The sequence below is a fragment of the Crotalus tigris genome, unplaced genomic scaffold (genome assembly GCF_016545835.1).
Source record: "Crotalus tigris isolate CLP2741 ecotype Arizona unplaced genomic scaffold, ASM1654583v1 scf7180000024427.8105951120:4207309, whole genome shotgun sequence".
Lineage (NCBI taxonomy): Eukaryota > Metazoa > Chordata > Lepidosauria > Squamata > Viperidae > Crotalus > Crotalus tigris.
This window is the reverse complement of record NW_024100595.1, coordinates 3,130,991-3,156,714: the sequence shown is the minus strand read 5'-3', so window position 1 is coordinate 3,156,714 and position 25,724 is coordinate 3,130,991. Positions and strand designations below refer to the sequence as shown.

General features: G+C 44.7%; 2 protein-coding genes across 4 annotated transcripts in view; both read left to right on the top strand.

Annotated features, from left to right (window-relative positions):
• Positions 1–361: 361 nt before the first annotated feature.
• On the top strand, positions 362–10,213 carry VKORC1 (vitamin K epoxide reductase complex subunit 1). Its single transcript, XM_039330462.1, has 3 exons — positions 362–848; positions 6,046–6,155; positions 9,595–10,213. The coding sequence occupies exons 1-3, from the start codon at positions 679–681 to the stop codon at positions 9,819–9,821; spliced, it is 507 nt and encodes a 168-aa protein (XP_039186396.1). The 5' UTR covers positions 362–678; the 3' UTR covers positions 9,822–10,213.
• Positions 10,214–14,284: 4,071 nt separating this feature from the next.
• The window catches only part of BCKDK (branched chain keto acid dehydrogenase kinase), a 46,858-nt gene continuing 35,418 nt past the window's right edge, over positions 14,285–25,724 (top strand). For 2 of the 3 annotated variants that reach the window (XM_039330376.1, XM_039330378.1), the window contains exon 1: positions 14,285–14,437. The gene's annotated coding sequence lies outside the window, so the exon portion shown is untranslated. Of the gene's footprint in view, positions 14,438–14,461; positions 14,526–25,724 lie in introns of those variants that run through there. The other variant, XM_039330377.1, reaches the window with a different exon arrangement.

The window sequence follows — 25,724 nt, the reverse complement described above, 5'->3', positions numbered from 1 at the left end:
GTTTATTGAAGAAGCAGAAAGATGGTTCTTCAGGAAAGAATAGAGGAGAGAAAGGCTGAGCACATGGGTAGTAGGGTTTTTTTGGAAGTTTCCTGTTTCTGTGGCATGAATTTTGAGGCTATTTCTGAGTGCTTTTCTAGGCCTTGATATCTATGGGGTTAAGCCTATTATCATATCCTGCTTCCCTGGTGGTGGGGCTAATGACTCCTAGAGTTTGGGTGGGGTATGCAGATTTTAAGTCTCTTTGTCTTGACAAACTTTCCGATGGTTTTACATTTGCATTTGTATAGGGCTGGCTCCTGTTTGGGATACAGAGATTTGGGGGCAGAGCTGGCTCCTGCTTTTAAAAATCCTTTTGAGGAAAAACATATTTTTCTGCCCTTTTAATATTTCCTTCTCCGGGGCTCTGACTTCCCATACTAGTCTATAACCTTCTTGATCCCCAGCCAATCCGAAATGCGCAGAAAGAAGACCCCCCCTCCTATTTAGGGAACGCTAGACTGCAATCCCCAGCATGCCTTGCTCCTTTCCCTCCTTCGCTCTCTGACTGGCGGGGATGCCTGTTCGAACGCAGGCAAGGCGGGCCAATGGGAAGCGGCCTAGTGTCCCAGGGCCAGGCTGGAACAAAGCGGTATTGGCTCAAGCGGTCAGTGTCCTCGCCTGGAGGCCGACGGCAGGATGACGGTGCCCAGGTGGGAGCGCGTAATCCGGCTGCTGCTCTGCGCGGCGGGGCTGGCGCTCTCTATTTACGCCTTGCACGTAGAGACTTCCAAGGAGCGCGACGCCGCCTACCGGGCTATGTGCGACATCAGCCCCGATATCAGCTGCTCCCGCGTCTTCACCTCCAGGTCGGTGGTGCCCCAACTCCGATCCAGCGGATCCTAAGCGTCTCCGCCCTCTTGCGCTTGCATCCACTTCCATTAAGTGGAAGGGGTGGAGTTGAGGAAGCGCGGAGAATACCCGAGCGACTTCTCCTTTTCCAGGTGTAGACGTTTATTCCGGACGGGAGACCACCAGGGAATTCAGAGAGCGGGAAGGTTGCGCTATTCTTGGCTCTGCCTTCCGCGCCTGGACGGAGGTTTAGGGGGCACAAGGACGCTTTTAGAGTCGAGCCTGGTTTTTGGACATCCGGTAATTTTCCTAGCAACAATCCGGAAGTGGCTGTTCTTTTTGCCTCCTTTAAGGCGTTTTTCTGCCCTCCCAATCGAACCTGCAGCCCTGGGGCCCCCTGGTGGTCTCCTGTCCATGTATTGCAGGGGTCCTCAACCATGGCAACTTTAAGACTTGTGGACTTCAACTCCCAGAATTCCTCAGCAAAGCTGGCTGAGGAATTCTGGGAGTTGAAGTCCACAAGTCTTAAAGTTGCCATGGTTGATGACCCCTGAATTGTACTGCATGAAGCTGGCCTGATCTTAGCCCAGAAGAAGCCAATCGGGTCTTGCTATTGGTACTGCTTCTTTTCTGCTACCGCAGCCTCCTCAAACTACTCTCCCTGTGTGTGGGATGGCTGTGGCTGGTGGCAATCCTGCTGCAACTCTTGTTGGATCTGTGTGCAACACCATGGTGCGTGTACAAAAGGGGGCATCCCCTAAGAGCAGTGCTGTTTTTGTCATTTCTTGTTCCTCCTTGCAATGGCTTCTTCTGGCAAAGGCTTTATTTTATCATGTCATATCATAACTTTTATTTTAAAGATTTATATTTAGGGGATAAGCCTCCCAGTGCATCAGGAAGATGGCAGTATTTAGGCAGCAATCCCTCTGTTGTGGCTGGGGAATTCTGGGAGTTGAATTCCAGGCATCTTCAAGCTGCCACAGTTGAAACACCCCTGGTCTACAGACTTTTGCTTAGGAAGCTGAATTTTAAAAGGTGGTAGTCGCTAAATTAATAATAATAATGATAAAGTTGGAAGGGACCTTGGAGGTCATCTAGTTGAACCCCCTGCTCAGGCAGGAAACCCTACACCGTTTTGGACAAATGGCTGTCCAGTTTCTTCTTAAAAACTTCCAGTGCATTCATCGCTTCTGGAGGCAGGTTGTTCCACTGGTTAATTGTTCTAACTGTTGGGAAGTTTCTCCTTAGTTCTAGGTTGCTTCTCCCTTTGCAGAATTGCAGAAGATTGAAGGATGAGAAAAGCTTGGGGTAGGGGGGGTTGCTGTTAACTGTGAGAATTGAAGGGGGCCATCTTTTGGAAAAGTTATGGCTGGAGAAGGAGATGAAATTCTGCTTTAGCTTCAAGCACCCAGAAGCTCTCTGTGCATATACAGAATGCATTTCAACTCACTCTTCCATGACCAAACTGCCCCCCCCCTGCACAGCTGATATTATAGAGCTGACTAATGTCTCTTGTGATCTCAGCTTTCAGTCTTCTGGATATGTTCTCTCATGATAGGTAGTCCTTGACTTATAATCATTCATTTAGTGACCCCCTCCAAGTTACAACAGCACTGAAAAAGGAAGTTATGACAGGTTTTCCCACTTAACGACCATTGCAGCATCCCCATGGTCATGTGATCAAAATTTGGGTGCATAAATGTAAGCCAGATTTGTTCAATGGCTACATGATTCACTTAAGAACCACTATGATTTGCTTAACAACTGTGGCAAAAAGAGATGTAAAATGGCGCAAAACTCACTTAACAACTGACTTGCTTAGCAATGGAAATTTTGAGCTCAATTGTGGTCATAAGTGAGCCTTTACAAAAAAAAAGGGATCAGAATTACACAGTTTAGGTTCCATTCTCCCTGGGATAATGTTCTGTGCTGTATTTGGAAATGTTTCAGCTGCAGGAGAGGAGTTGTGTGCATTAATCATTTGTAAAAAAATAATAACAATAGGTGAGATACAAATAAATAAAAATTCTCCATGCAAATGAAAAGGACGGTCCTTCCGTTCAGAGAAAGTTAATTATGGAGAAAGTTTTATCCCAGGCTGGAATAGAATCGAACTTTTGCAAGGTTTGATACTGTGGTTCTCTTCTCCCCTGTTCTGTCTCTTCATCTACGTGGCTCCTGGCCCAGGACTCTCTACTCTACAATTTAGTTGAAGTGGCCTTCTCATTTTGGTCTCTGGTTAGGCTTGAACATAATTTCCAGGAAATCTGAGGAGTTGGGGGAAGACAGTCTTTCCCAGCAGAACCAGCATTTGAGCTGTAATGTGAATTCTCTTTTCCCGCCCCACTGAAAAAGCCTTGATTGATTTTTGGATGCCTCTCAACTCCAATGACAGATGAGTGTCTTCTGGAGGCCAAGAGAGAAAAGAACTGAAAAGGATACAAAAGAGAGAATAGAATAGAACAGAATAGAATAGAATCGAATCTTTATTGTCACTTTAAATGTACATTAATCAGCATACATTAAAATGAAACTTGTGGCATTCAGCTCTCAAAAAAAAATACCATTATGCATATACCCACACACACGCACACATATATGACACAGAGAAACATCACAGTCTAGTTCGAATGTATACATATACATGGCAGATTTTTTTTTCTTTTGAAAATTTACAAGAAGGATGGCATAAGGAACAAAGCTGTTACAGAATCTAGTAGTTCTGTTATAAATACTTCGAACCCTCCTCCCAAAGGGGAGCAGCAGAAACAGACCGTGAAGTGGGTATATGGTGTCCCTAACAATGCGTCGAGCTCTAAGCACATAATGCTTATAAGCAATATCCTGAACAATGGGAAGCGAGCTTTCTATATTCTTTTCAGCTGTCCTTACCACTCTCTGTATGGACCTTCTACTGTGGCTCTGCTACCACCAAACCAAGCAGTGATGCAGTTTGTTAAAACACTCTCAATCGTGCCTCTGTAAAAAGTGGTCAGGACAGGAGGAGAAAGATGTGCTCTTCTTGTCTGACGCAAGAAATCCAGACGCTGGTTTGCATGCTCCACTAAAGATAATGTAAAAGTTGGCACAGTTTCCCATCATTTGCAAATATTGCATGAGCTGCACTGATTGGCAGTTGACTTCTGGATGCAATTCATGATGCTGGTTTAAAACCTTGCATAGCACAGGGCCTGGTTACATAAGGACTGCTTATCTTTAATTATCTCTGTCTGTCTGGTTTGATTCAGCAGGGCGGGTCAGCTTTGGCAGTTCCTGCCCTCTCAACCAATTCCCCACCAGAGATTCATGGGGCTTCCAGCCTGATGGCATTCTGGAAATTATAGAAGACTCCCAGACTTTGGGGTCAGAGGGACCATGAAGCTCTCTTTTGTATTTTCACTGTGTTTTTGGTTTTCCTACTTTGCTCTTCTGGTTCGTTGTTTAATTTTTTATTTAATAAGCTGGTTTTTTTGTCGTAAGATGTCCAGAAGCATGTGGGAGTTTGGGGAGCCTGTAAAATAAAATAAAATATGAGGCAAGGGAGGGGCAGAGTGATGCTCCATTTGCTTGTTTTCTTGCCAGTCCATGGTATTTTCAGGAGTCTTCTCCAACGACGAAGTCGAGAAGCATTAATACAGCTAGTTCTTGACTTACAACCATTTGTTTGGTGACTGTTTAATGTTACAGTGGACCTAGAAAAACTTACTGTGCATACTGTAGGAAAAGACAAGGCAGCATCTGGAGGTGAAGTCAAGACAGGAATTAGCCTGGAGTTGATACGTTCCCACAAACAAGTCCAGCCTCCTTAAATTCTGTTAAGTCTTATCTAGCACCAGTTTAGTGCTGGCTATTAGTTGATTAGATTCTTGTGTATAGACATGAGCTGTACATGTGCAAGGTCGTCCTGACTCTTCATGCCCGACACACTTAAAATTGTCTGTAGCATCTCCGAGCTCAAGGGAACAGAATTTGGGCATTTGGTAAGCAGCATGTGTTTGGGATGGGCGCAGCGTCCCCGAGTCATGTGATCACCATTTGCAACCTTCCTGCCCGACTTCCAGTAAAAAGCGACCTCAATGAGGGAAGCAGTTTTGCTTAATGACTGCATGATACTGAACGACTGCAGTGGTTGGCCGAACAGCCAGTCATAAAATCGGGCGTGAGGCACCAAATAACCACCTTGCTTAACAACAGAATTTCTGTTGTTGATCATAAATGTGTAGTCTTTTTCTCCCGTTTCTTCTAAGTCCAATTTCCCTTCTGTGAAGTGTCACAGGAAAGACTATATCAGTGGTGGCGAACCTTTTAGAGTACCCAAATCGCAACCCATAACCCATTTATTTATCGCTGGGTGCCGGGTGGGCGTGGCCACGGCCGACTCGGTGGGTGTGGCCGCAGTTGGTGTGGCCACCTCGATGATGCTCGTGGAGGAGGGACACCTGTGGGGGCCGGGCAGGATTGGGGGTGGTCCAGGGGGTCTCTGGCGGGTGAGAGCTCCTTTCCGGCCGTCCCCGGGCCGTCTCTGCCCACGCCAATGGGGCTGCACTGCGGAAGGAAGATGGCGGCTCTGATTCCCCCCTGCTGGCTGCCCCCCCGCCCCATGCTCCTTCTACGCACTCCTACATGACCACAGTGTGGATGAGAGGCTCGGCCGGCGGGGGGGTAGTGGCTTTCCTCCGCAGAGGCATCCCGGCCCTCTAGCCCCCCCTAGCCAGACCCCCTCGACTTTCCCCAGCCAGGACCTGATGACCCCCACCTTCCTGCCCCCACCCCAGCTGACCCCTTCGAGCAGCCCAGCCCGACCAAGACAAAGGGAAGGCAAGGCAAGGCAGAGAACCAGTTGTTAAAATGATTTTAAACCCACCACTGGTCACTTCCAAAGGCCACTCACTCACTCTCCTGCCAAGACTGCTCTTTTTATAGGTTCCCTCACCCCGCCCAGCTCTCGCAGCTCTTCCCAGACTCCGCATGCATGGAGAGGGGGAGGAGAGGAGCCCAGCAATGGTGCACCTGCCCACAGGGATGGCTCTGCGTGCTGCCTGTGGCACGCGTGCCATAGGTTCGCCACCACTGGACTATATCCTGCACCTCTTCCAGGACTGTGTGTTGTGTTTTAATTTCCCCATCTAGCTTCAAGTCAAGATTCTCAGGAATTTCACATCCCAATCTCTGCTTATCGTCGCTGTAGTCATTACCCAGCATTATATCTTCCAGGTGGGGTCGTGGTTTTGGCTTGGTGGCAGACCTTCTGGGACCTCACAGCCTCTTCAATCAGCCAAACAGCATTTTTGGGATTATTTTCTACATTCTGCAGATACTTCTGGGTGAGTAAGAGGCAGAGGACGTGCAAGAGAAAGCATGATGAAGAGAGGTCCGTCCTTTTGCCCTCTTGAGATCCAGATTGCCTCACAACCCTGTTGCTCTTGGTTAAGGTGTATAGCTTGTCTTTTCTTTAAGTCAGACATGTCAAACACAAGGCCCGGGGGCCGGATGCGGCCCACGAAGTGGTTTCATGTGGCCCACGAAGCCATCCTAGAAACAGTAAGGGAACGGCCCCTTCTGCCTTGGCCCTGGCCCAGACCAGCTGGGAGCCAATGTACAATTTTGTGGTGGCCATCTATGCTCCACAAGACCGTCTGGAAAGAGCTTGTTGCCGCAGGTGCTTGAGGGCCAGGCTGGGCATTTGACCTCTGCTGCCTAGGACTCTGGGCAGCCTGCGCTACCATCCAGCCCCCACCCCCACCCCCCGCATGCCTGAGAGGAACAGTGAGGCACCTCCAATGGACCATGCCTTGGCACTTGCCCCGATCCCAGCCCCTTCTGCCAGAGATCCTCAGATCTGTCCCACTCCTGCCCAGGCCCCCACAGGCACCCTTGACGCGAACGATGTAGAGCTGGCCATGCCCACCCAGTAGGCCACACCCTGGCCACACCTACCCGTCCCTCCCCCCGAGAGCAACCGCAATACTGATGCGGCCCTCAATGAAATTGAGTTTGACACCCCTGCTCTAAGCGCTTAGAACTGTTCACATTGTGGGGTTGTCAAGAGTGAAAATTTGGCAGCTACGTGCCTCTCTGTTTGTCTCTTGCCATTAGAATAAAGGGGGGGAAGGTGTTGTTTTTGAATGGATTAGTTAGAGAAAGTAAACCTTCGCAGTTCTACGGAAGCTTGCTGAAAGTCGGCAGCATTGAAACCTTTCAAGGACTTTCTAGCAGGTGTGAAGAAGGTAGCAGACGGGTCTCATAACAAAGAGAACATGTTTGCACGAGCTACGTTACGTCTGGTGGGGTTTGGCTGGGAAAGTTATTGTTACATGGTACGGTCTGATGCCTTGGGATTTTTAGAGTTAGTTTTACCTCGCCTTTACTAGGCCTTGTATTCAATATACAGTAAGCCCTTCAGAAATGAAAATAATCCTTGGAAACTTGAGCTGGAAGTTGACAGGGTTCTTGTAAACTAGGCCAGTGGTGGCGAACCTGTGAACGCGTGCCAGAGGCAGCACTCGGAGGGCATGCACACCGTCGCCCCAGCCCCGCCTCCCCCCACAGCCCCCTCCTCACCAGCAGCCCCCCCCCAGAGGAGAGTCGCCCCTGGGCGTGGCCCGCGCGGAGCAGCGCAGCCAAGGACATGGCAGCTGGGCAGCAGGGACAAGACTCCTCCCTTGTGCCCTGTCGCACGCAGATGATGCTGCAGGGCGCGGGTGGAGGGCGTGACCACCATGGCACTGCAGGGCCACCTGGGCGATCTGCGGCAGGCCATTGAGGTGGTGGGTGGGGTAGGGCATGGAGCGGGAGTGGGCGGAGCGGGGATGGGGGCGGGGGGGGGTTGGGCATTCTCTAAAACAGACATGTCAAACACAAGGCCCAGGGGCCGGATGCGGCCCGCGAAGTGGTTTCATGTGGCCCACAAAGCCATCCTGGAAACAGCCCTGGCCCAGGCCAGCCGGGAGCCAATGTACAATTTTGTGTTGGCCATCTATGCTGAAATGCATTCAGTCTTAGCTCCATAAGCCACCCCCCCCCCCTGCATGGCCTGAGAGGAACAGTGAGGCTCCTCCAGTGGACCCTGCCTTGGCACTTGCCCTGGTCCCACCCCCTTCTGCCAGAGACTCAGATCTATCCCACTCCTGCCCAGGCTCCCACAGGCACCCTTGATGCGAACGATGTAGAGCTGGCCACGCCCATTCAGTAGGCCACACCCACTCTGTCCATGCCCACCCAGTAGGCTGCACCCACCCTGGCCACACCCACCCGGCCCCATGAAGGCAGCCGCAATGCTGATGCGGCCCTCAATGAAATTGAGTTTGACACCCCTGCTCTAAAAGATTCGCCATCACTGAGCTAGTAGGCTGTCTTCATAAATGCTCATCCAAGCAGGTTTAGCTAGTGCAGTTTCTTCATGCGGCTCCCTAGCCAGCATTAATTCATTGTCTTCCTTGGCAGAAGAAACAGCGGGCTGCTTTATCTTCAGGCTTACTCAAATATTCATAATACAGGTTGTCCTCAACTTATGACCATAATTGAGCTCAGAGTTACAGTCGTAAGTCATGCTAGTCATTAAGTAGGTCACCATGTGACTGCACCCAATTTTACAAGCTTCTTTGTAGGGGTGGTTAAGGGAATCCATTTTAGCCAATAAGTGGGGGTTGTTGTTTTTTGCCAGAAACTGGAATTAATGCTAGTTTCTAGCAAAAACATCATGGATAATAAGTTAAGGACTACTTGTGTTGTTCTTGCTTGAATCATGAGCACCAACAGAAGAGGATTTGGAATAGGAGGGGTGGGAAGCAAATAGAAGATGATAAATGCTGGGTAAAATCCCAGGTCTGCAAAAAGGCAGAAAAGAAAAATCTTCAAAAAAAAAAATTTTTTTTTGCAGGACAGAATGTGCTTAGTAGCTAAGGAATGTGATACAGGAGTTGCACAAGAGTTGAACTATGGGGACACCAAAGATAAAGAACAGGAAGTTATCTTCGGAGGGAGATTTTACAGGGATAGGTGGGCACTCCGTAGTTAGCACAGGAAAGGACAAGTGAGAAACAGATGTAAGCTGGGCTCATGTGTTATGATGAACCATGGCTTGCTTAACCATAGTTTAATCAAACATGAAGTAAATTCACACAACCGTGGTAAGCCCTGAACCATGATTCACACAAACCTTCGAGCCAAGCCACCTTTAAGTCTTTCTCTAGTGCAGTGTTTTTCAATCTGAGCAACTTTAACACTGTTTTTGAACCCTGACAAATTTAAGATGTTCAGATTTCAACTTCCAGAATTCCCCAACCAGCAAGGGGGGGGGGATTCTTCCTGCAGCCTGCATGGCAGGCTAGGGAATTGTGGGAGTTGAAGTCCATGCATCTTAAAGTTGCTCAGATTGAAAAACACTTCTCTAGAGCAGGGCTCTTCAGACTTGGCAACTTTAAGACTTGTGGACTTCAACTCCCAGAATTCCTCAGCCAGCCAGGTATTCTGGGAGTTGAAGTCCACAGATCTTAAAGTTGCCAAGTTTGAAGACACTTGCTCTAAGGCAGGGGTAGGCAACCTTGGCTCTTTTATGACTTCAACTCCCAGAATTCAACTCCCAGCATGGCTGGCTCAGGAATTCTGGGAGTTGAAGTCCACAAGTCATAAAAGAGCCAAGGTTGCCTACCCCTGCTCTAGGGTGTGAGCTCATTGATCAAGTCCTGTTTTTACTATTAACTCCTAATAGCAGCATTTCTGTCAAATTGCTGAAGAGAAGCTAACTCTGGTTCCTCCTCATAGGTTTCTTTAACCACAACCTGGCAGCCATTACTCTAGTGGGCTCTTCGTTGGTCTCCATTGCTGGATCTCTCTACTTGGCCTACATCCTTTTTTATGTGCTCCATGATTTCTGTGTGATTTGCATCAGCACCTACATCCTCAACTTTGCCCTCCTGTTTATAAACTACAAGCGCCTCGGCTACCTCAACCGTCCACCCCAGCCGAAGGCAAAAGCTAAAAGGCACTGAACTCCAGGTCCTTTAGGCCTTGACAACCCCTGGACCTTATTTTTGAAGATGACCAAGTAGACTTAGATCGTTTAGACACCATCTTCATCTTTCTGCCCAGGAAGCCATGTTTTTCAGCACGTCTCTCATCATCCTTCAGACTCCAAACATCTCAGCTACCTGATTTCTACTACCTGGGTCTAAAATGGAAGCTACCTTGCATGGTGCAAACCAAAATTGAGCTGGTTTGATTTTACAACTTGTTAAGCGGCATTTTTCCTTAGCTCTTTTAAATTGTTTTATATGTATACTCATTTTGTACAATTAGAGCAGTGGTTCTCAACCTTTTTAATGCCGTGACCCCCAACTGGTCGTAAGTCAAGGACTACTCAACTGGTGCAGCACCATTTGCAGAATGGGACTTTTGGCGGGCTCAGCAGGGCAGAGACAGCCTGGACAATTCCTATTGGCTTTTGAAAGCCAATAGAATTAGACTCTATTCAAGAGAGTCTATTCTATTGGCTTTCAAAAGCCAATAGAATAAAAGGGAGTAGCACAGCTAAGGAAAAGGGGAAAAAAAATGGCGGACTGCATTGTTTGGTGACCCCCGTGAAATGGTCGTTCGACCCCAAATGGGATCCCGACCCACAGGTTGAGAACCACGGAATTAGAGGTTATTCTTGATGTGTAGAAAATGATAAATGGAGGAGTTTTATTAGTGGATTAAAGTGTAGGGGAAGGTTTAATATAGGGATAGGTAGCAGCAACATAATATGGGCAACCAGGTGATCGATACCTGATCCTTTGTCATATGCATGGCACATATCACATGCCTGTTAAAAGAGGCAGGGGCTTATCATTCAGTTATACCTGCCATTTTGATGCCCTACTTAATATAAACTTTTAAGGATTTTGGACCATGATATTAAAAGCGTCTCCCCATTGAACAGGGGCTGCTTAAACCAACACCGTTTCACACTGATAATCAGGCTTGATTTACTTTTCCCATCATTAATTTCCTTTGCCCCGTGTTAAGCTGACCGTATTATTTGGCACACTGAAAAAATGTATCCTGAGCAGCAGACAGTGAACCATAATTGCAAAAAAATAGTTGCAGATAATTATTTTCATCACAGATCAAATACGACTACACCTTGTTGATAAAATAAATATGAGACTGCCTTAGGTCCACAGCCCAAATTATTATGTTTAGTGGATTGTGAAATGAAGATTATAAACAGACCATCTATAAACAGTTACAGGTAGCTCCTGACTTATGACTTCAATTGGGATAGAAATCAGGTTGTACGTTGTTCCAGTCGTAAGCTGAAGCATCCATATCACCCCTACATTTTTTACTGTGGTTGTTTAGTAAACCACCCCAGTTGTTAAGAGAATCACATGGTCGTTACACAAGCCCATTCTTCTGAATTTGCTGGGGGTTTTTTTGCCTGAAACCAGCAAACACATATCCTAAATCATGGTCAGGGGACATTGCAAATGTACATGTAGATGTAAGCCAGTTTTTAAGAGCTCCGTTTGTGGTCACATGACTATGAGGCTGTGAGCACATTTTACGATAGCTGGATGTTGTACAGGCCACAAAGCTGTCATGATGAGGCTGTCATAACATCTGGTTGTAAAACAACTGGTTGTAAGTCAAGGACTACTTGTAATTTCTCTTGTAGGAAGCAAACTCAAAAATATTTCGGCATATTTGTGAAATAAAGTAAGAACGTAATTTTCGGAACAATATGTGTATTCTAGACATGATAATTATCTTGTAATGAAATGAGGGAAATTTGGGTTACCCTAAGTTTAAACATTATGGTTATTAATGGCTAAATTGGAATATGATAATTGGAATTAAGTAAAACTTAAAAACAGGACTTGGATATGTATAAGTAAAACTTTATTGATAAATGTATTGATTGATTGAGCTTTATCTAGAAATGTATTAACTTGGAATATGATATAATAATAATTAAGGGAAATAGAGAGGGAACCTTTAATGATGTAACCTGAGATATACATGAATGATTTTGTTATTGGACTATTGATTACCCTGTCACCACGCTGCTTCCTAATTACTTGGATGTAAAAACTGAAAAATTAATAAAACTTGTTATAAAACAAATATTTCGGTATACAGAGATGTTCTCGCAAACCAAAAATCCAAAATTAATAAAAATAAGGGGTCTGAGCTTGGTTGTCGCAGACGTTTCATTACCCAAATTAGGTAACATCATCAATCCTCTGAACCCTGATGACGTTACTTGGTATGGGCAATGAAACGTCTGCAAGAAAACAACCAAGTTCAGAGAGCACCAAGGATCCCTCATTTCAACTCGGAGCTACAAATATTCTCCTTTATTGGTAGCAAAAATAAATCCAAGAGCATTCTTTTTCAATGGTGAATTTACAAAAATTGAATTATGACATATTCAGCCATTTAAAATAAAACTTAACATGTTAGACTTAAATTGTACAAAGGTAGTTTAGATCAAGGCTTTTCAACCAGTGGTACAGGTACCACCTGTGGTACATTGGCATCTGGCAGGTGGTACACGACCATCCTAGAAAGGTAGCGGGGGAGGGGAATGAGCTGAACCTGTGGCAGCACCGCACAAGCCTGAGCGAGAGATGGCTGGAGCTGCAGGGCTGTCAGGGCTCAGCGGAAGCGCCAGGATCAGTGCCGCTTTCCAGCTGATCGGCGCTTCTTCGGGGCTGTCAGGACTCAGTGGAAGCACCAGAACCAGCGCCAGGCTCCAGCTGGAGCTCAGTGCTGATCCTGGCACTTCTGCTGAGCCCAGAAGAAGTGCCGATCAGCTGGAATGTTGCAGCCTCTCCAGGGTCTTGTGATTTACATTCAGATGCGTGGCAACTGATTCATATTTATGACGGTCACAGTGTCCCAGGGTCATGTGAAGTGACCAAAACCTGCTGCAACCACCCAGCAGACAGGGGGAATAAAAACCAAACACTCCCCCCTCACCCCCGCTCCCAATCTTCAACAGAAATGCTCACAACAATGAAAACCTTGGACAGGAGGAAGAGCGCCACCGGGTGGGCAGGCAGGTGTCTTGCTCAGCTGTGGCTTGGGGGAGCACTTTTTTCAGTGATTGTAACTTCGAACAGTCCCTAAGCGAACTGTTGTAAGGCGAGGACTACCTGTACCTTATTACTTTTTTTCTTTTGGTCAACAAGTTTTTGACACCTTGCTAGGCGACTGGTGGTACTCAGATGTTGCCATATCCTAAAAGTGGTACAATGGGTGAAAAGGTTGAAAAGCCCTGGTTTACATTACTATTATTTTAAACACTACACTATTTTGATTTTCTGTATTGGGCACCAAAAGTTCCTGAGCCATTTCTACGTGTATAACAAAATATATTTGCCAGCCACTGGGGCTAATATTTCATTTGTTTTAATAGAATCACTTTCCAGCTACTTATTCCTGTTGTAGGAAGAGAAAGTTGGGCAGAAGGAACATATGGGTTCTTTTTTAAACATTATAATTATGTTTATAACAAGCAGCAACTATTCCCATTGATTTTTAGATGAAATAATAAATGGAAAGATTTGAAAAAATGGAGGAACTGTTCTCTCAGCTAGCAGCAGGGGGCGATGTTTTTCTATTAATGCAATCAGCTCTGAATTTAACTTTTGTAATGTTTTATCCAAAAAATATAGACATCAAGGTCAAAAGTCCAGATTGGCTTTCTGTATAACTGACTCAGTTAAGACTTGTATGATCATGACGTATACGCTTATGTAAAAGCTAACCCCGTTTTCAAGTTAAATAGTTAACTTGAAATAGTTCCTTTCACATGAAAGAAAAACAATACCTTCTAAAATTCCACTTTTCGGGTTGTTTTTTTTAAAAAAATATTTTTACTGATATATTTCTTTAATTTCTTCCAGAGAAATTGATTTATAATACTTTTTAAAGAGTGAACATTTGCATAAATTGATCGATTATGCTAAAAACAGCTCAAGCAGAAAAAATATATATATCTTGGAATGATAATGAAAGCAGGATCAGAAACACCAAAGGTGAAAAAAACAAAAACAAAAAATAGTTGGTGATATTTCTATTTTCAGTTCTGGAGTACATATTCAGTAACCTCAAAGACAATTATATCTGAAGTGCTTCTTTGCATCAGTACTGTAATATAAAGAAAATAAATGTAGAGATTAATCATATGTTTTTATCTGTAACGTGCTTTTTCTAGGGACTAGATACCCTTATATCACCCTGGTCTCTATATTTTTACCGCTTTTGAAAGTTGGCGCATTTCAGGACTGTTACGAGTTACTGAAATAAACGCTTGCTTCGTTATTCCCACGATCTCCCTTCACATTGCCATCGCTACCTAGAGTTAGCTGAGGCTCTTTAATACTACATTTCCCGTCAAGCTCCTCCCAGGTCGCGCGGGGCTTTCTGGGATTCGTATTTCTCAGAGCGCCTGTCAAGCTTCGTGGAAGCGCGTTTGCTGGACTGCAATTCCCATGCGGCATTGCTGCCTTTATCTCCGTCAAAAAAAACCCGCCTGCCATCAATTCCCCCTTTTTCTGCTAAGAAAAAGGCAGCTGGTTTAGTCCGGTGGAAACTGCGGCGGCGTTTCGGCTTGGCGGTAAGATGTCATTTAAGGAACGTGCCATTGTGCTTGCGTAGGGGGGGGAGGCTCTGGACCCTGCTTTCTTGTTGTCCCGGCACGGAAGGTAAGAAGCAGCTTCCTGGTTTTTATTACGACTGGGGATGCAGGCGCTGGGACGGAACCGGGATTCGCTTTTAGGCCCAGGAAGCCGCCTGATGGATGTGGCAGGGGGGTGGGAGAGGGGACTCTAGATGCCCCCGGGGGAAAGATCTGAGTGGACGCGTTGCAATATTAAAAAAAGAGGTTTTCCTTTAATAATAATCATGGGTTATGAAAAGGATATGGGGTAGGAAGGAAGTTGGGATACAATTTATGTGACAATGGGGTTGGTAAGAGCAAAAAAAACTGCTAGCAACCACTGTAGGGCCCAAAGTGAAACATCTGGAGCAGAGAATGGAAGGCGATTTCTTCTTGTCTTCATTTTATTTCTGCTTCCTTGGCTCCAATTAATTAATGCCAATTAATACCATTCCAGTTAATTCCATTCAAATGGTAGACTCCTTAGGGCAGTGACTGGGGTGTGGGAGAGAAGGCTAGAAATGTGGATCTCACCCACACCCCAGTGGTTCAGAAGCAGTTCACCGGCATCTAGGAATCCAGAGGTTTATTATCACAACTCTGGAATTGAAAATGTTTCAATTGGTTCAATTCTCTTTGGTTAAGCCAGGACCAGAATGACAAGGCTGGTGATTGGCAAATGTCACCGGCTCTCCTTTGGGCATTAGATCTTTTCCGGCTGCCCTCCCAAGACATTCTATCTTGTTTTCCCTTTAATAGCTTTAACCTGAAAATGTAAACAGCTAGACCTGGCAAGAAAGGGGAGATTGTCCCTAAATTCTTGGTATGTGGCAGCTGTTCCCAAAAAATGCAAACCTATAATATTAAAGAAAGTAAGGACTGGGGGAAAAATTACCTCAATGAGGTTTCCCCCCCCCCCCAAGTGCAGTCTAATACAATTCAGTGTAAATTGTATGTGTGATACAGTATTGTACATTATATTACATACAGAATTGCCCGACAGACTAAAAAGCAAAACTAGATTTGATATATCAATTCCTGGAAGAGCTATCACATTTGAGATCTGTGGGCTGGTGCTGGCAATGTGAAATTGTGTTTTCATACCAAAATGTGGTGTTTGCTGCTTTAAATCTCTTCCGAAAGTCAAGATAATAAACATTGGAATATGTGAGCCGTGTTTTCAAGTTAGTTGGCTTGGTATGCAGATTAGCTGAATGAAGAAACGATGACACTGCAGTAAGTTTCAGACTAAAAACTAGCCCTGAAGCTTGGTTAGCAGGTATTTCGGATGATGAATTATGGCAGCTAAATTATTCTGAAAAACATGTTGCCCACACTGGTAATGAGGATCAGAGGAGGCCTTCAGTTCAAGGAGATGGCAAGGCTTAGGCCTTGCATTTTATAATATGCTTCTGGAAATGATATGTTAACGCTTTATGGCAGTGTTTCTCAACCCTGGCAACTTTAAGATGTGTGGACCAATTCCCAGAATTCCCCAGCCAGCCTTCCTGCTGGCTGCAGGAAAAATTTCCCCCTGCTGGGAAAGCCGGCGGAGGCCTAAAGTGAAAAGGTTTTATAAAACTCAGCTGAAGGCATAGGACTGGGACGATGGCACGCGCGCCCACAGAGAGGGCTCGGTGTGCCACCTGTGGCACACGTGTCATAGGTTCGCCACCAGGGTCTAGTCTCTTAACTAGAATCTTGTCCTTGTGTCTATCAATTGTAAAATGAGAAAAATTAACAAAAGAGATAATAGTCTAATAGGTTACAACTTTCTGCAGGTTTCAAAGTAATTTCTAGTTAAATATTTGCTATCATAGGAACAGATGGCTTCTTGGACTATTCTGGAAGCAGTAGCCTATTAACCTTTCTATTACAGCAATCTTAATTCCCAAATTCTTTGGAATTAGGCACTCTTCCTGTTGAGATTGTTTCAAGGAAATGTAGCCCAGTTCGAAGACTTAGTGAGACCAGAAAAAGCACTTCTGTTTTTTTGATAATCAGAAACCTCTTATTGGCCCTTATTGGAGCCAGGAACCTGGAACACAGAAATGCTGGAATGGATCTTACAGAACCCTGACTCCCCAAAATAAATGTTAAATGTGAGATAGAAATTTGGGGCAAATGCCAAGAGGAGGAATGACGTGTTATTTAGGGAAGCTAAATAAACTTTTCTCGGAAAAACTAAAGAGTAAATTCAGATATCATGCCACATCGTGGCTTGTTTTGCCCTGGTTTATTGAAAAAGCCATCATTGGCTGGATTTACACATAATGCTTAACCCAAAACTACACAAATCGCATTCTTGTTACGTCACCCTGGAGGGGTGAATCCAGCCAGTATGAATGGAAAAGAACAGAGTGAAAAAAGAGATCCGGTGTAAGGACCCACCCCACTTTACATCTTAAGAAGATAGAACTCTTGGAATATCTCTTCCAACAGGCATCTTTATTAAGAGAAGATGGTTGCAGGCATTCTAGACAGGATCTGAGGGGCCAACCCCTACCATTCAATGTTTTAAGTGTTCCCAAGCAGCCCCCACCCCACCGTCCTTCCAGCAACATCCCAGGCGTTACATTTCCCCCCCCCCTTCAGAGAGAGAGTAGATGAAAGGCTGTGGCCATATTGTTATGGTCAGTCCTCTTGATAAGAATCACCTTCAGTCCTTTGTAGTTTAAGTGAAGGAAGTGAGAGTAATAAACCCCCTTGCTCCCTCCTCCCCTTTCGTAGTATGACAGAATCCACAAAGAGTAAGAAAGGGATCTTTTTTCAGAGTAGGTAGCTAGAATTTAAATGGAATTGGATTCTGACATCCAGAGGGGTGAACAGCTTACAGACACAAGACCCTGAAGTTTATGTGTAAGCGAGCACACTTCGGGTCAGAGATTTCCTGTAACAGCACTTGCTGTGCTTAAAAGTCACCACTGAAAATGAGCTGGCAGATCCTTGAGTAATACTTTTGAGTTTTTTTCCCCCGTTTTGCTACCTGGTCCACATTTTAATGGCTTCCTGCTGCTTGACTGCAGTCCCTAACAAGCTTGCACATTCCCGGGGCATCAGCTGACGAGACAGTTGCCGCCATAATCTTTTCCAGATTCCAAAAACTTTACTGGCGCTCTGGGATTTTGAAAACTTGTTTGCCCGGCGCCTTTCTAGTCCTGTAGCCTTACCCCTCCCTGCTGGTTTCAGCTGCTTGGGGTGAAATGAGGCCAAAGACACGGGCAGAGCCCAGCTGTCTTGTACGTATAGGCATTGCCCAGAATGAGAAAGGGGCCAGATAAAGTGGTTGTATGCTGGCTTTTTGAGGTTACCTGGGGGAACTAAAAAGGGAGCTGTGTGGAAGGGACCTCTGCCAGACCTGGAGAAGAGGTGAATGAACGGATTCTGGGGTTTCTGGAGTAATAATAATAACAATAACAACAACAACAACAACAACAACAACAACAACAACAACAATAATAATAATAATAGTTGGAAGGAACCTGGGAGGTCATCTAGTCCAAGCCCCTTCTGAGGCAGGAAACCCTATACCAGTGTTTCTCAACCTTGACAATTTTAAGGCATGTGGACTTCAACTCCCAGAATTCCACAGCCAGCAATGCTGGCTGTGGAATTCTGGGAGTTGAAGTCCACATGCCTTAAAATTGTCAAGGTTGAGAAACGCTGCCCTATATCATTTCAGACAAATGGCTGTCCAATCTCTTCTTAAAGACCTCCAGTGTTGGCGCATTCACCGCTTCTGGAGGCAGGTTGTTCCACTGGTTAATTGTTCTAACTGTCAGGAAGTTTCTCGTTAGTTCTAGGTTGCTTCTCTCCTTGATTAGTTTCCATCCGTTGCTTCTTGTCCTGCCTTCAGGCGCTTTAGAAAATAGCTTGACTCCCTCTTCTTTGTGGCAGCCCCTGAGATATTGGAACACTGCTATCATGTCCCCCCCCTCATCCTTCTCTTCATTAAACTAGACATACCCAATTGCAGCAACTATTCCTTATATGTTTTAGCCTCCAGTCCCCTGATCATCTTTGTTGCTCTTCTCTGTACTCTTTCTAGAGCAGTGGTTCTCAACCTTTTTAATGCCGCGACCCCCAACCAGTCGTAAGTCGAGGACTACTCAAATGGTTGTAAGTCGAGGACTACTCAACTGGTGCAGCACTGTTTGCAGAATGGGACTTTTGGCAGGCTCAGCAGGGCAGAGACAGCCTGGACAATTCCTATTGGCTTTTGAAAGCCAATAGAATTAGACTCTATTCAAGAGAGTCTATTCTATTGGCCTTCAAAAGCCAATAGAATAAAAGGGAGTAGCACAGCTAAGGAAAAGGGGAAAAAATGGCGGACTGCGTTGTTTGGCGACCCTCGTGAAATGGTTGTTCGACCCCAAATGGGATCCCGACTCACAGGTTGAGAACCTAGAGTCTCGGCATCTTTTTTACATCGTGGTGACCAAAACTGGATGCAGTATTCCAAGTGTGCCCTTACCAAGGCATTGTAAAGTGGTATTAACACTTCACGGGATTTTGATTCTATCCCTCTGTTTAATTTGTGGGTTCCTTGCTATCCCTGAGAGATTCTGCTTTGAGTTGTGGAAGCCACATGACTTCCTTCTGGAACACAAGCCAGGTATCCTGGTTTCCTCTTGCTTTAATTTCTCAGCCTTTTGGCCAGTTTGGGATAGAGCTGTGTGCCGCTATTTACCCCCTGGCGTTAACTGTGGCTGTCCTGTTTTTCAAGTTCCTGGGGCATTGTTTCTCAACCTCGGTGGCCTGAAGATGTGTGGACTTCAACTCCCAGAATTCCCCAGCCAGCTGGGGAACTCTGGGAGTTGAAGTCCACAAACCTTCAAGCTGCCAAGGTTGATAAACACTGCTTTAGGGCTTAGTGCCCTTCCAACTTTGAGACATCCTAATAATCCTGATTCTCTTTCCACCTGTTTGCTTGCCCTCCTCTAAGGCCCAGTTGAGTCCTATGGCTGTCCAGTCCTCTCATTAGGCACCAGCTCCCATTATCTCTGATTGATTACTGGGTATGACGGGAGACCTCTGATGGGCCACCAGATCTCCATCACAGTAGACCAGACTAGTAAACCAAAGTTATGAATGCTAATACTGTACTATTATTAGTATAAGGCTACAGAAACAGAATCTTGCAAATCTAGGTATGCTCCCCCCCCCTTTATATTGATGAGAACTAGGGAGCGTCTTGGCTGAGATGTTTTCTCGGGTTACAGTTCTGGCCCAGACTCAGGTTTCTTTTATCTGACTGTTGTCTTGGTTGTGACTCTTCTGTTCCTCAAGGTTATTCCTTCTGCCCTTAACCCTGGTCTAGATCCTCACTAGGGGATTGTACCACTCTAGATGCTCCAGTGGGGGCTTCTATACTGGAAGTTTCTTTTACTGAGAGCACATCAAAGGGGAAGGCAAGGCTGGAACACATTGCCTATCATGCTATGTTTCCACCATGAAGAGCTTATTATATTGTACGGAGGAGCCATCATGTCTATGTGATCCTAAAACAAGATTAGATTAGATTTCCACCTATCAAAAGGAAGACAGTCATCTATAAGGTTGTCTGGAAAGCTCTGTTGGTGTTCTATCCCAGCCTATTGCCGTCCTTGTTAAAGGGACAAGGACCAAACCCCTGTTGATAAAATAGGCTGGAGACTTTAAAACAAAACAAAGCCCTTTTAATATGGGTGACAAACCTGCCAAATAGTCCAAAACACAAACAGCAAAACTCAAGTCTAAATGAAGGAAATAATCCACAGGAAACATGATGCAAACAGAAGAGTAGTCACAAGCAAGACGAACAGACCAGGATTCCAAGAAGTATTTTGCAAACGGTTGCCTTCAGCAACCAGCACCGCCCACACCTCCTCTTTTTATACAGCAGTCCCAAGGCGTTGCTTCTCATTGCCTTCTCCTTTTACTCTGGAGTTGCTGTATTGACTGCTGCTGATTTACTCTCGCTCATTGACGACATGTGCGAGCATCAATTAGCAAGTCCATCAGGTGTGAGTCCTCCGAGTCTGACTCATTCTCCTCACACAGCTGAGCTCCATCAGGAACATGACTGGAGGGCCCTGGCTCTTCATTATAAAACATCCCCAAATTGCAAGATAATATTTGGGAGATCAGCCTCTCTCTCTTTCTCTCTCAGCCGAAACCATCTTGCAGGTTTATTCAAAGGGTAGAAGAAAATTACTAGTATACCCTGCATTGAGAGAAGGACACCGTGGATATCAGAGAGATTACTGTCACAATATTGTTGTTGTTACAAGTTGTGTCCAACCCATCGCGACCCCATGGACAACATTCCTCCAGGCCTTCCTGTCCTCTACCATCTTCTGGAGTCCATTTAAGCGCACACCTACTGCTTCAGTGACTCCATCCAGCCCATCTCATTCTCTGTCATCCCCTTCTTCTGTTGCCCTCAATCTTTCCCAGCATCAGGCTCTTCTCCAGTGAGTCCTTCCTTCTCATTAGGTGGTCAAAGTACTTGAGTTTCAACTTCAGGATCTGGCCTTCTAAGGAACAGTCAGGGTTGATTTCCTCTAGGACTGACCGGTTTGATCGCCTTGCAGTCCAGGGGACTCACAGGAGTCTTCTCCAGCACATAGTTCAAAGGCCTCAATTCTTTGGCGCTCAGCCTTTCTTATGGTCCAGCTTTCACAGCCATACATTGCAACTGGGAAAACCACGGCCTTGACTATACGTACTTTTGTTGGCAGTATGCTGTCTAGACTTGCCATAGCTTTCCTCCCTCACAATATTTACAATTATGTTACAAAATGATTGAAGGCATGTAGAACAGGGCTTTTCAACCAGTGGTACAGGTGCCACCTGTGGTACATGGCAGGTGATATGCGACCATCCTAGAAAAGTAGTAGTGGGGGAGGGGAATGAGTGAACCGGTGGCAGTACCTGAGAGAGAGATGGCTGGAGCTGCAGAGCTATCAGGGCTCAGCAGAAGCACTAGGATCAGTGCCAGTTTCCAGCTGATTGGCACTTCTTCAGGACTGTCAGGGCTCAGCAGAAGCGCCAGGATCAGCGCCAGGCTCCAGCTGGAGCTCGGTGCTGATCCTGGCGCTTCTGCTGAGCCCAGAAGAAGCGCCGATCAGCTGGAATGTTGCAGCCTCTCCAGGGTCTTGTGATTTACATCCAGATGATTGGCAACTGATTCATTTATGACGGTCACAGTGTCCCAGGGTCATATGAAGTGACCAAAACCTGCTGCAACCACCCAGCAGACGGGGGGAATAAAAACCAAACACCCCCCCACCCCACTTCCGCTGCCAATCCTCAACAGAAATGCTCACAACAATGAAAACCTCAGACAGGAGGAAGAGCGCCACCAGGTGGGCAGGCAGGTGTCTTGCTCAGCATTTTCTTCAGTGCTGTTGTAACTTCGAACAGTCACTAAGCAAATTGTTGTAAATCGAGGACTACCTGCACTTCATCACTTTTTTCTTTTTCTTTTTTTTGGTCATCAAGTTTTTGACATCTTGCTAGGCGACTGGTGGTACTCGGATATTGCCATATCCTAAAAGTGGTACAGTGGGTGAAAAGGTTGAAAAGCCCTGATGTAGAAGACCTACCTATGAAGAATGAATATGTGTGAGCATGCATGCAAAACCCTTTTTTTTTTTTCGCTCTGGAGGAAAGGCAAGATACAGATCAAATAAATAAGAACTAAGCAAAGCACGTGAATAAGGGTGTGAAAGTTTTACTCTACAATCCTTAGCAGTTTTAAGATGGAAGCTTAAAGGGAGATTTGGTAAACAGGTAGTCCCCGACTTGCAACCATTTGAAGTTACAATGGTCCTGACAAAAGTCACTTATGACCGTTTTTTCACACTTAACAACCACCTCTGTGGTCACATAGTCAAAATTTGGACACATGGCAACTGACTCGTATTTATGACGGTTGCAGTGTCCCAGGGGGTCACGTGATCCTTTTTTGTGACCTTCTGACAAGCAAAATCAATGGGGAAGCCAGATTCACTTAACAACCATGTTATTTATTTAACAACTGCAGTGATTCACTTAAAAGCTGTGGCAAGAAAGGTCGTAAAATGGGGGCAAACCATACTTAGCAGCTCTCTTGCTTAACAACTGAAATTTTGGACTCAATTGTGGTTATAAGTTGAGGACTGTCTGTAGTTCAATCATTTATTCTTTGCTGGGTGCAAAACTAATTTCGGTCTGCACCGGCACACACTGGCAATAACTTTTGCATAGATTTTGAAAAGTAACTGCTGAAATCTCTAGCACCGATCAGAACACAAAGATCTGCTTTGGAGGAAGAGAAGGCAAGAAAAGAAAATATATATTTGTTTTGAGTGGCTGATTAGTGAAAGAACGCATGGTTGAAGTACACAAAGTAATGTACCCATATGAAAAAGGAATGCAAATGCATTTTGTCCCAGGCAGGCATAAATCTTAGAAACCAGGAAAAGGTTTCCAGTGTTTCTCCTGGTGCTGAGAAGATAGTGGAACAGAAGGTAGAAAATTCTAGAAATATTTGGAATTTCCTGTTTGTGAGTCCAAGTTGAACAGAACAGTATTTTTCATCCTTGGCCACATAATAATAATAATAATAATAATAATAATAATAATAATAATAATAATAATAATTATTATTATTATTATTATTATTATTATTATTATTATTTACCTTGACGTGGTTGTGGGGCTTGTGTACTCTGAGGAAGATGAGAGCTATGCCAGAGGTTCAACCATACTGGACAGGTCTCATCAGAGGAGTCAGACAAAGAGTGTCTCTCCCATAAAAAATATGGTGAGACGTAAATTTCAGAATGCCATACCGGCTCGGACGTCGCCCGGGTTAACAAGGTCCGCACTAGATATTGGAGTTCCTGGATATCTGGTGAAAAATGGGTTACAGGACTCAGGACTGTTGGCTGAGCAACCAGGGCCAGCAGCTGCAGAACTACTGGAAGAAAAGGTGTTTACCCGTCGCAGATACACAGTGATGGAAAACAAAGAAATAATGATCTGTTACTACAGATCAAGTCCAACAAGAAGAGGATATCTAAAACGAATGCACCAGTTCTGGAAAGAACAACATCCAGAATCAGAAATAACAGAACAGAGACTAGCAGATCAACGCCGATTTATAACACGAAATAAATATTCACAGAAACAGAATTGGACGAACTGCAAAGGTTTACCCAGGGCAAAGAAATCAAAGCCTTACCAGAAGTAATTCAGAATGTAGAGGCAAACCAGGGGGAGTTGGCAGTGAAGGAATCTAGCAGAGATATACAACTGTTCTCATTTGGAAATCAGGCACCTCTACCTCAGGAAGAACAAAACCCTCTAACTAAAGAAATAAAAGAATTGAAACAAAGAATAACTGAGCATCTAGAACAGCACAAAAACAACAGAATAAGGCTACCTGCATTGAAGCTTGTTCCAAAGAAACAGCTAGCACAAGCATTAAAAGATGCAAATACTGCAATATCAAGTATAAGCACCAATTCACTGCAAGAAACAAACCAACTAATGTACAGCACAGCTGCAGTTATAACAGAATACCTGGGATGCAAAATCAACAAAGAAGAAAAACAAACAAACAGTGCACCAGAAAAATGGAAGGTTAGACTAGAAAATAAGATCAGCAAGTTAAGATCACATGCAAGCAAGCTAGAACAGATGAAAGAAAAGAAGCTGAAGAACAAGAAGACCAAAGAATACCTAATCAAGAAATACCACTTAGAAACAAGGAAGATCAAGGAAGCACTGGAAATAATAAAGCAACAAATAACAGCTATAGCCAGGAAAATCAGTAGATATGAAGCTCGAATTGCAAACTATAGGCAGAACCTCCAATTTCAATCCAATCAGAAACGTTTCTACCAATCCATCAATGGAGAAACTGCAAGGAATCAGTCAGTACCTGACAAGGAAGAAACAGTACAGTTCTGGAAGCAGATATGGGATAACCCAAAGAAATACAATAAGGATGCGGCTTGGTTAAAAGAGGTGGATGCAAATAAAACAGAAGTTGAAATGAAAGAACTAGTAATAACAACAAAAATGGTAGAAAAAAGAGCAAAGAAAATCAAAAATTGGTCAGCACCAGGTGAAGATGAACTGCATGGGTTTTGGTTGAAACATCTAACTGTTATACACCCACTCATTGCCAACAGTTCAACAATATACTACAAGGAGGAGAAATTGAAAAGTGGCTAACAACTGGGAAAACCTACCTAATAATGAAAAATCCAGCAAAAGGGGCAACACCAGGTAACTACAGGCCAATTACCTGCTTACCAACAACTTTCAAATTACTAACTGGTGTAGTAGCTGATGCAGTGCAACAGCATCTAGTTGAAAACAATCTCTTTCCACCTGAGCAGAAAGGAAACCGCCCCAATAGCAGAGGAACAAAAGATCAACTCCTAATAGACAAAATGATCTTGGAAAACTGCAAGAGAAGGAAGACCAACCTGAATGTGGCATGGATTGACTACAAAAAGGCATTTGACTCTCTGCCACATGATTGGATAATAAAGTGCCTAGAAATAACAGGAGTCAGTAGAAACATCAGAAAATTTGTGCAAAGATCGATGGCACAATGGAAGACACAGTTGCAGATCAATGGTGAGAGGCTGGGAGAGGTTAATATCAAGAGAGGAATATTTCAAGGAGATTCATTATCACCATTACTATTTGTTATTGCACTGTTTCCTCTGTCAACAATACTGAATAACTCAGGACATGGCTATCAAACATCAAAAACATCTGCTAGACTATCCCACCTCCTTTACATGGATGATCTGAAGCTGTATGGAAAAACATCATCTGAAATAGAATCGCTGCTCAACACTGTCCGTATATATAGCCAAGATATTGTAATGGAGTTTGGCTTGGACAAATGTGCCACACTTACTATCAAACAAGGAAAAATAGTGAAAACTGAAGGAATCAAGATGCCCCACGAAAATAACATTAAGAGTCTGGATGAGGAAGAGTACTACAAATACTTGGGTATCCTTCAAGCTGACAACATCAAGCACACTGAAGTCAAGAAAAAGATTAGAGGTGAATACATCAAGAGAGTGAAGAAGATCTTAAAATCCAAACTCAATGGAGGAAATACCATAAAGGCAATCAACACCTGGGCAATCCCAGTCATTAGGTACACAGCTGGAATAGTGGACTGGACTCAAGCAGAACTAAAAGCAATGGATAGGCAGACCAGAAAAATAATGACAATGAATCATGC

Bases quoted from the DNA above. Each gene is read 5' to 3' on its own strand.
- VKORC1 (XM_039330462.1), top strand. From the start codon at position 679: ATGACGGTGCCCAGGTGGGAGCGCGTAATCCGGCTGCTGCTCTGCGCG. The intron at 849-6,045 runs GTCGGTGGTGCC...TATATCTTCCAG, and splicing joins TCCCGCGTCTTCACCTCCAG to GTGGGGTCGTGGTTTTGGCT. The intron at 6,156-9,594 runs GTGAGTAAGAGG...TCCTCCTCATAG, and splicing joins CATTCTGCAGATACTTCTGG to GTTTCTTTAACCACAACCTG.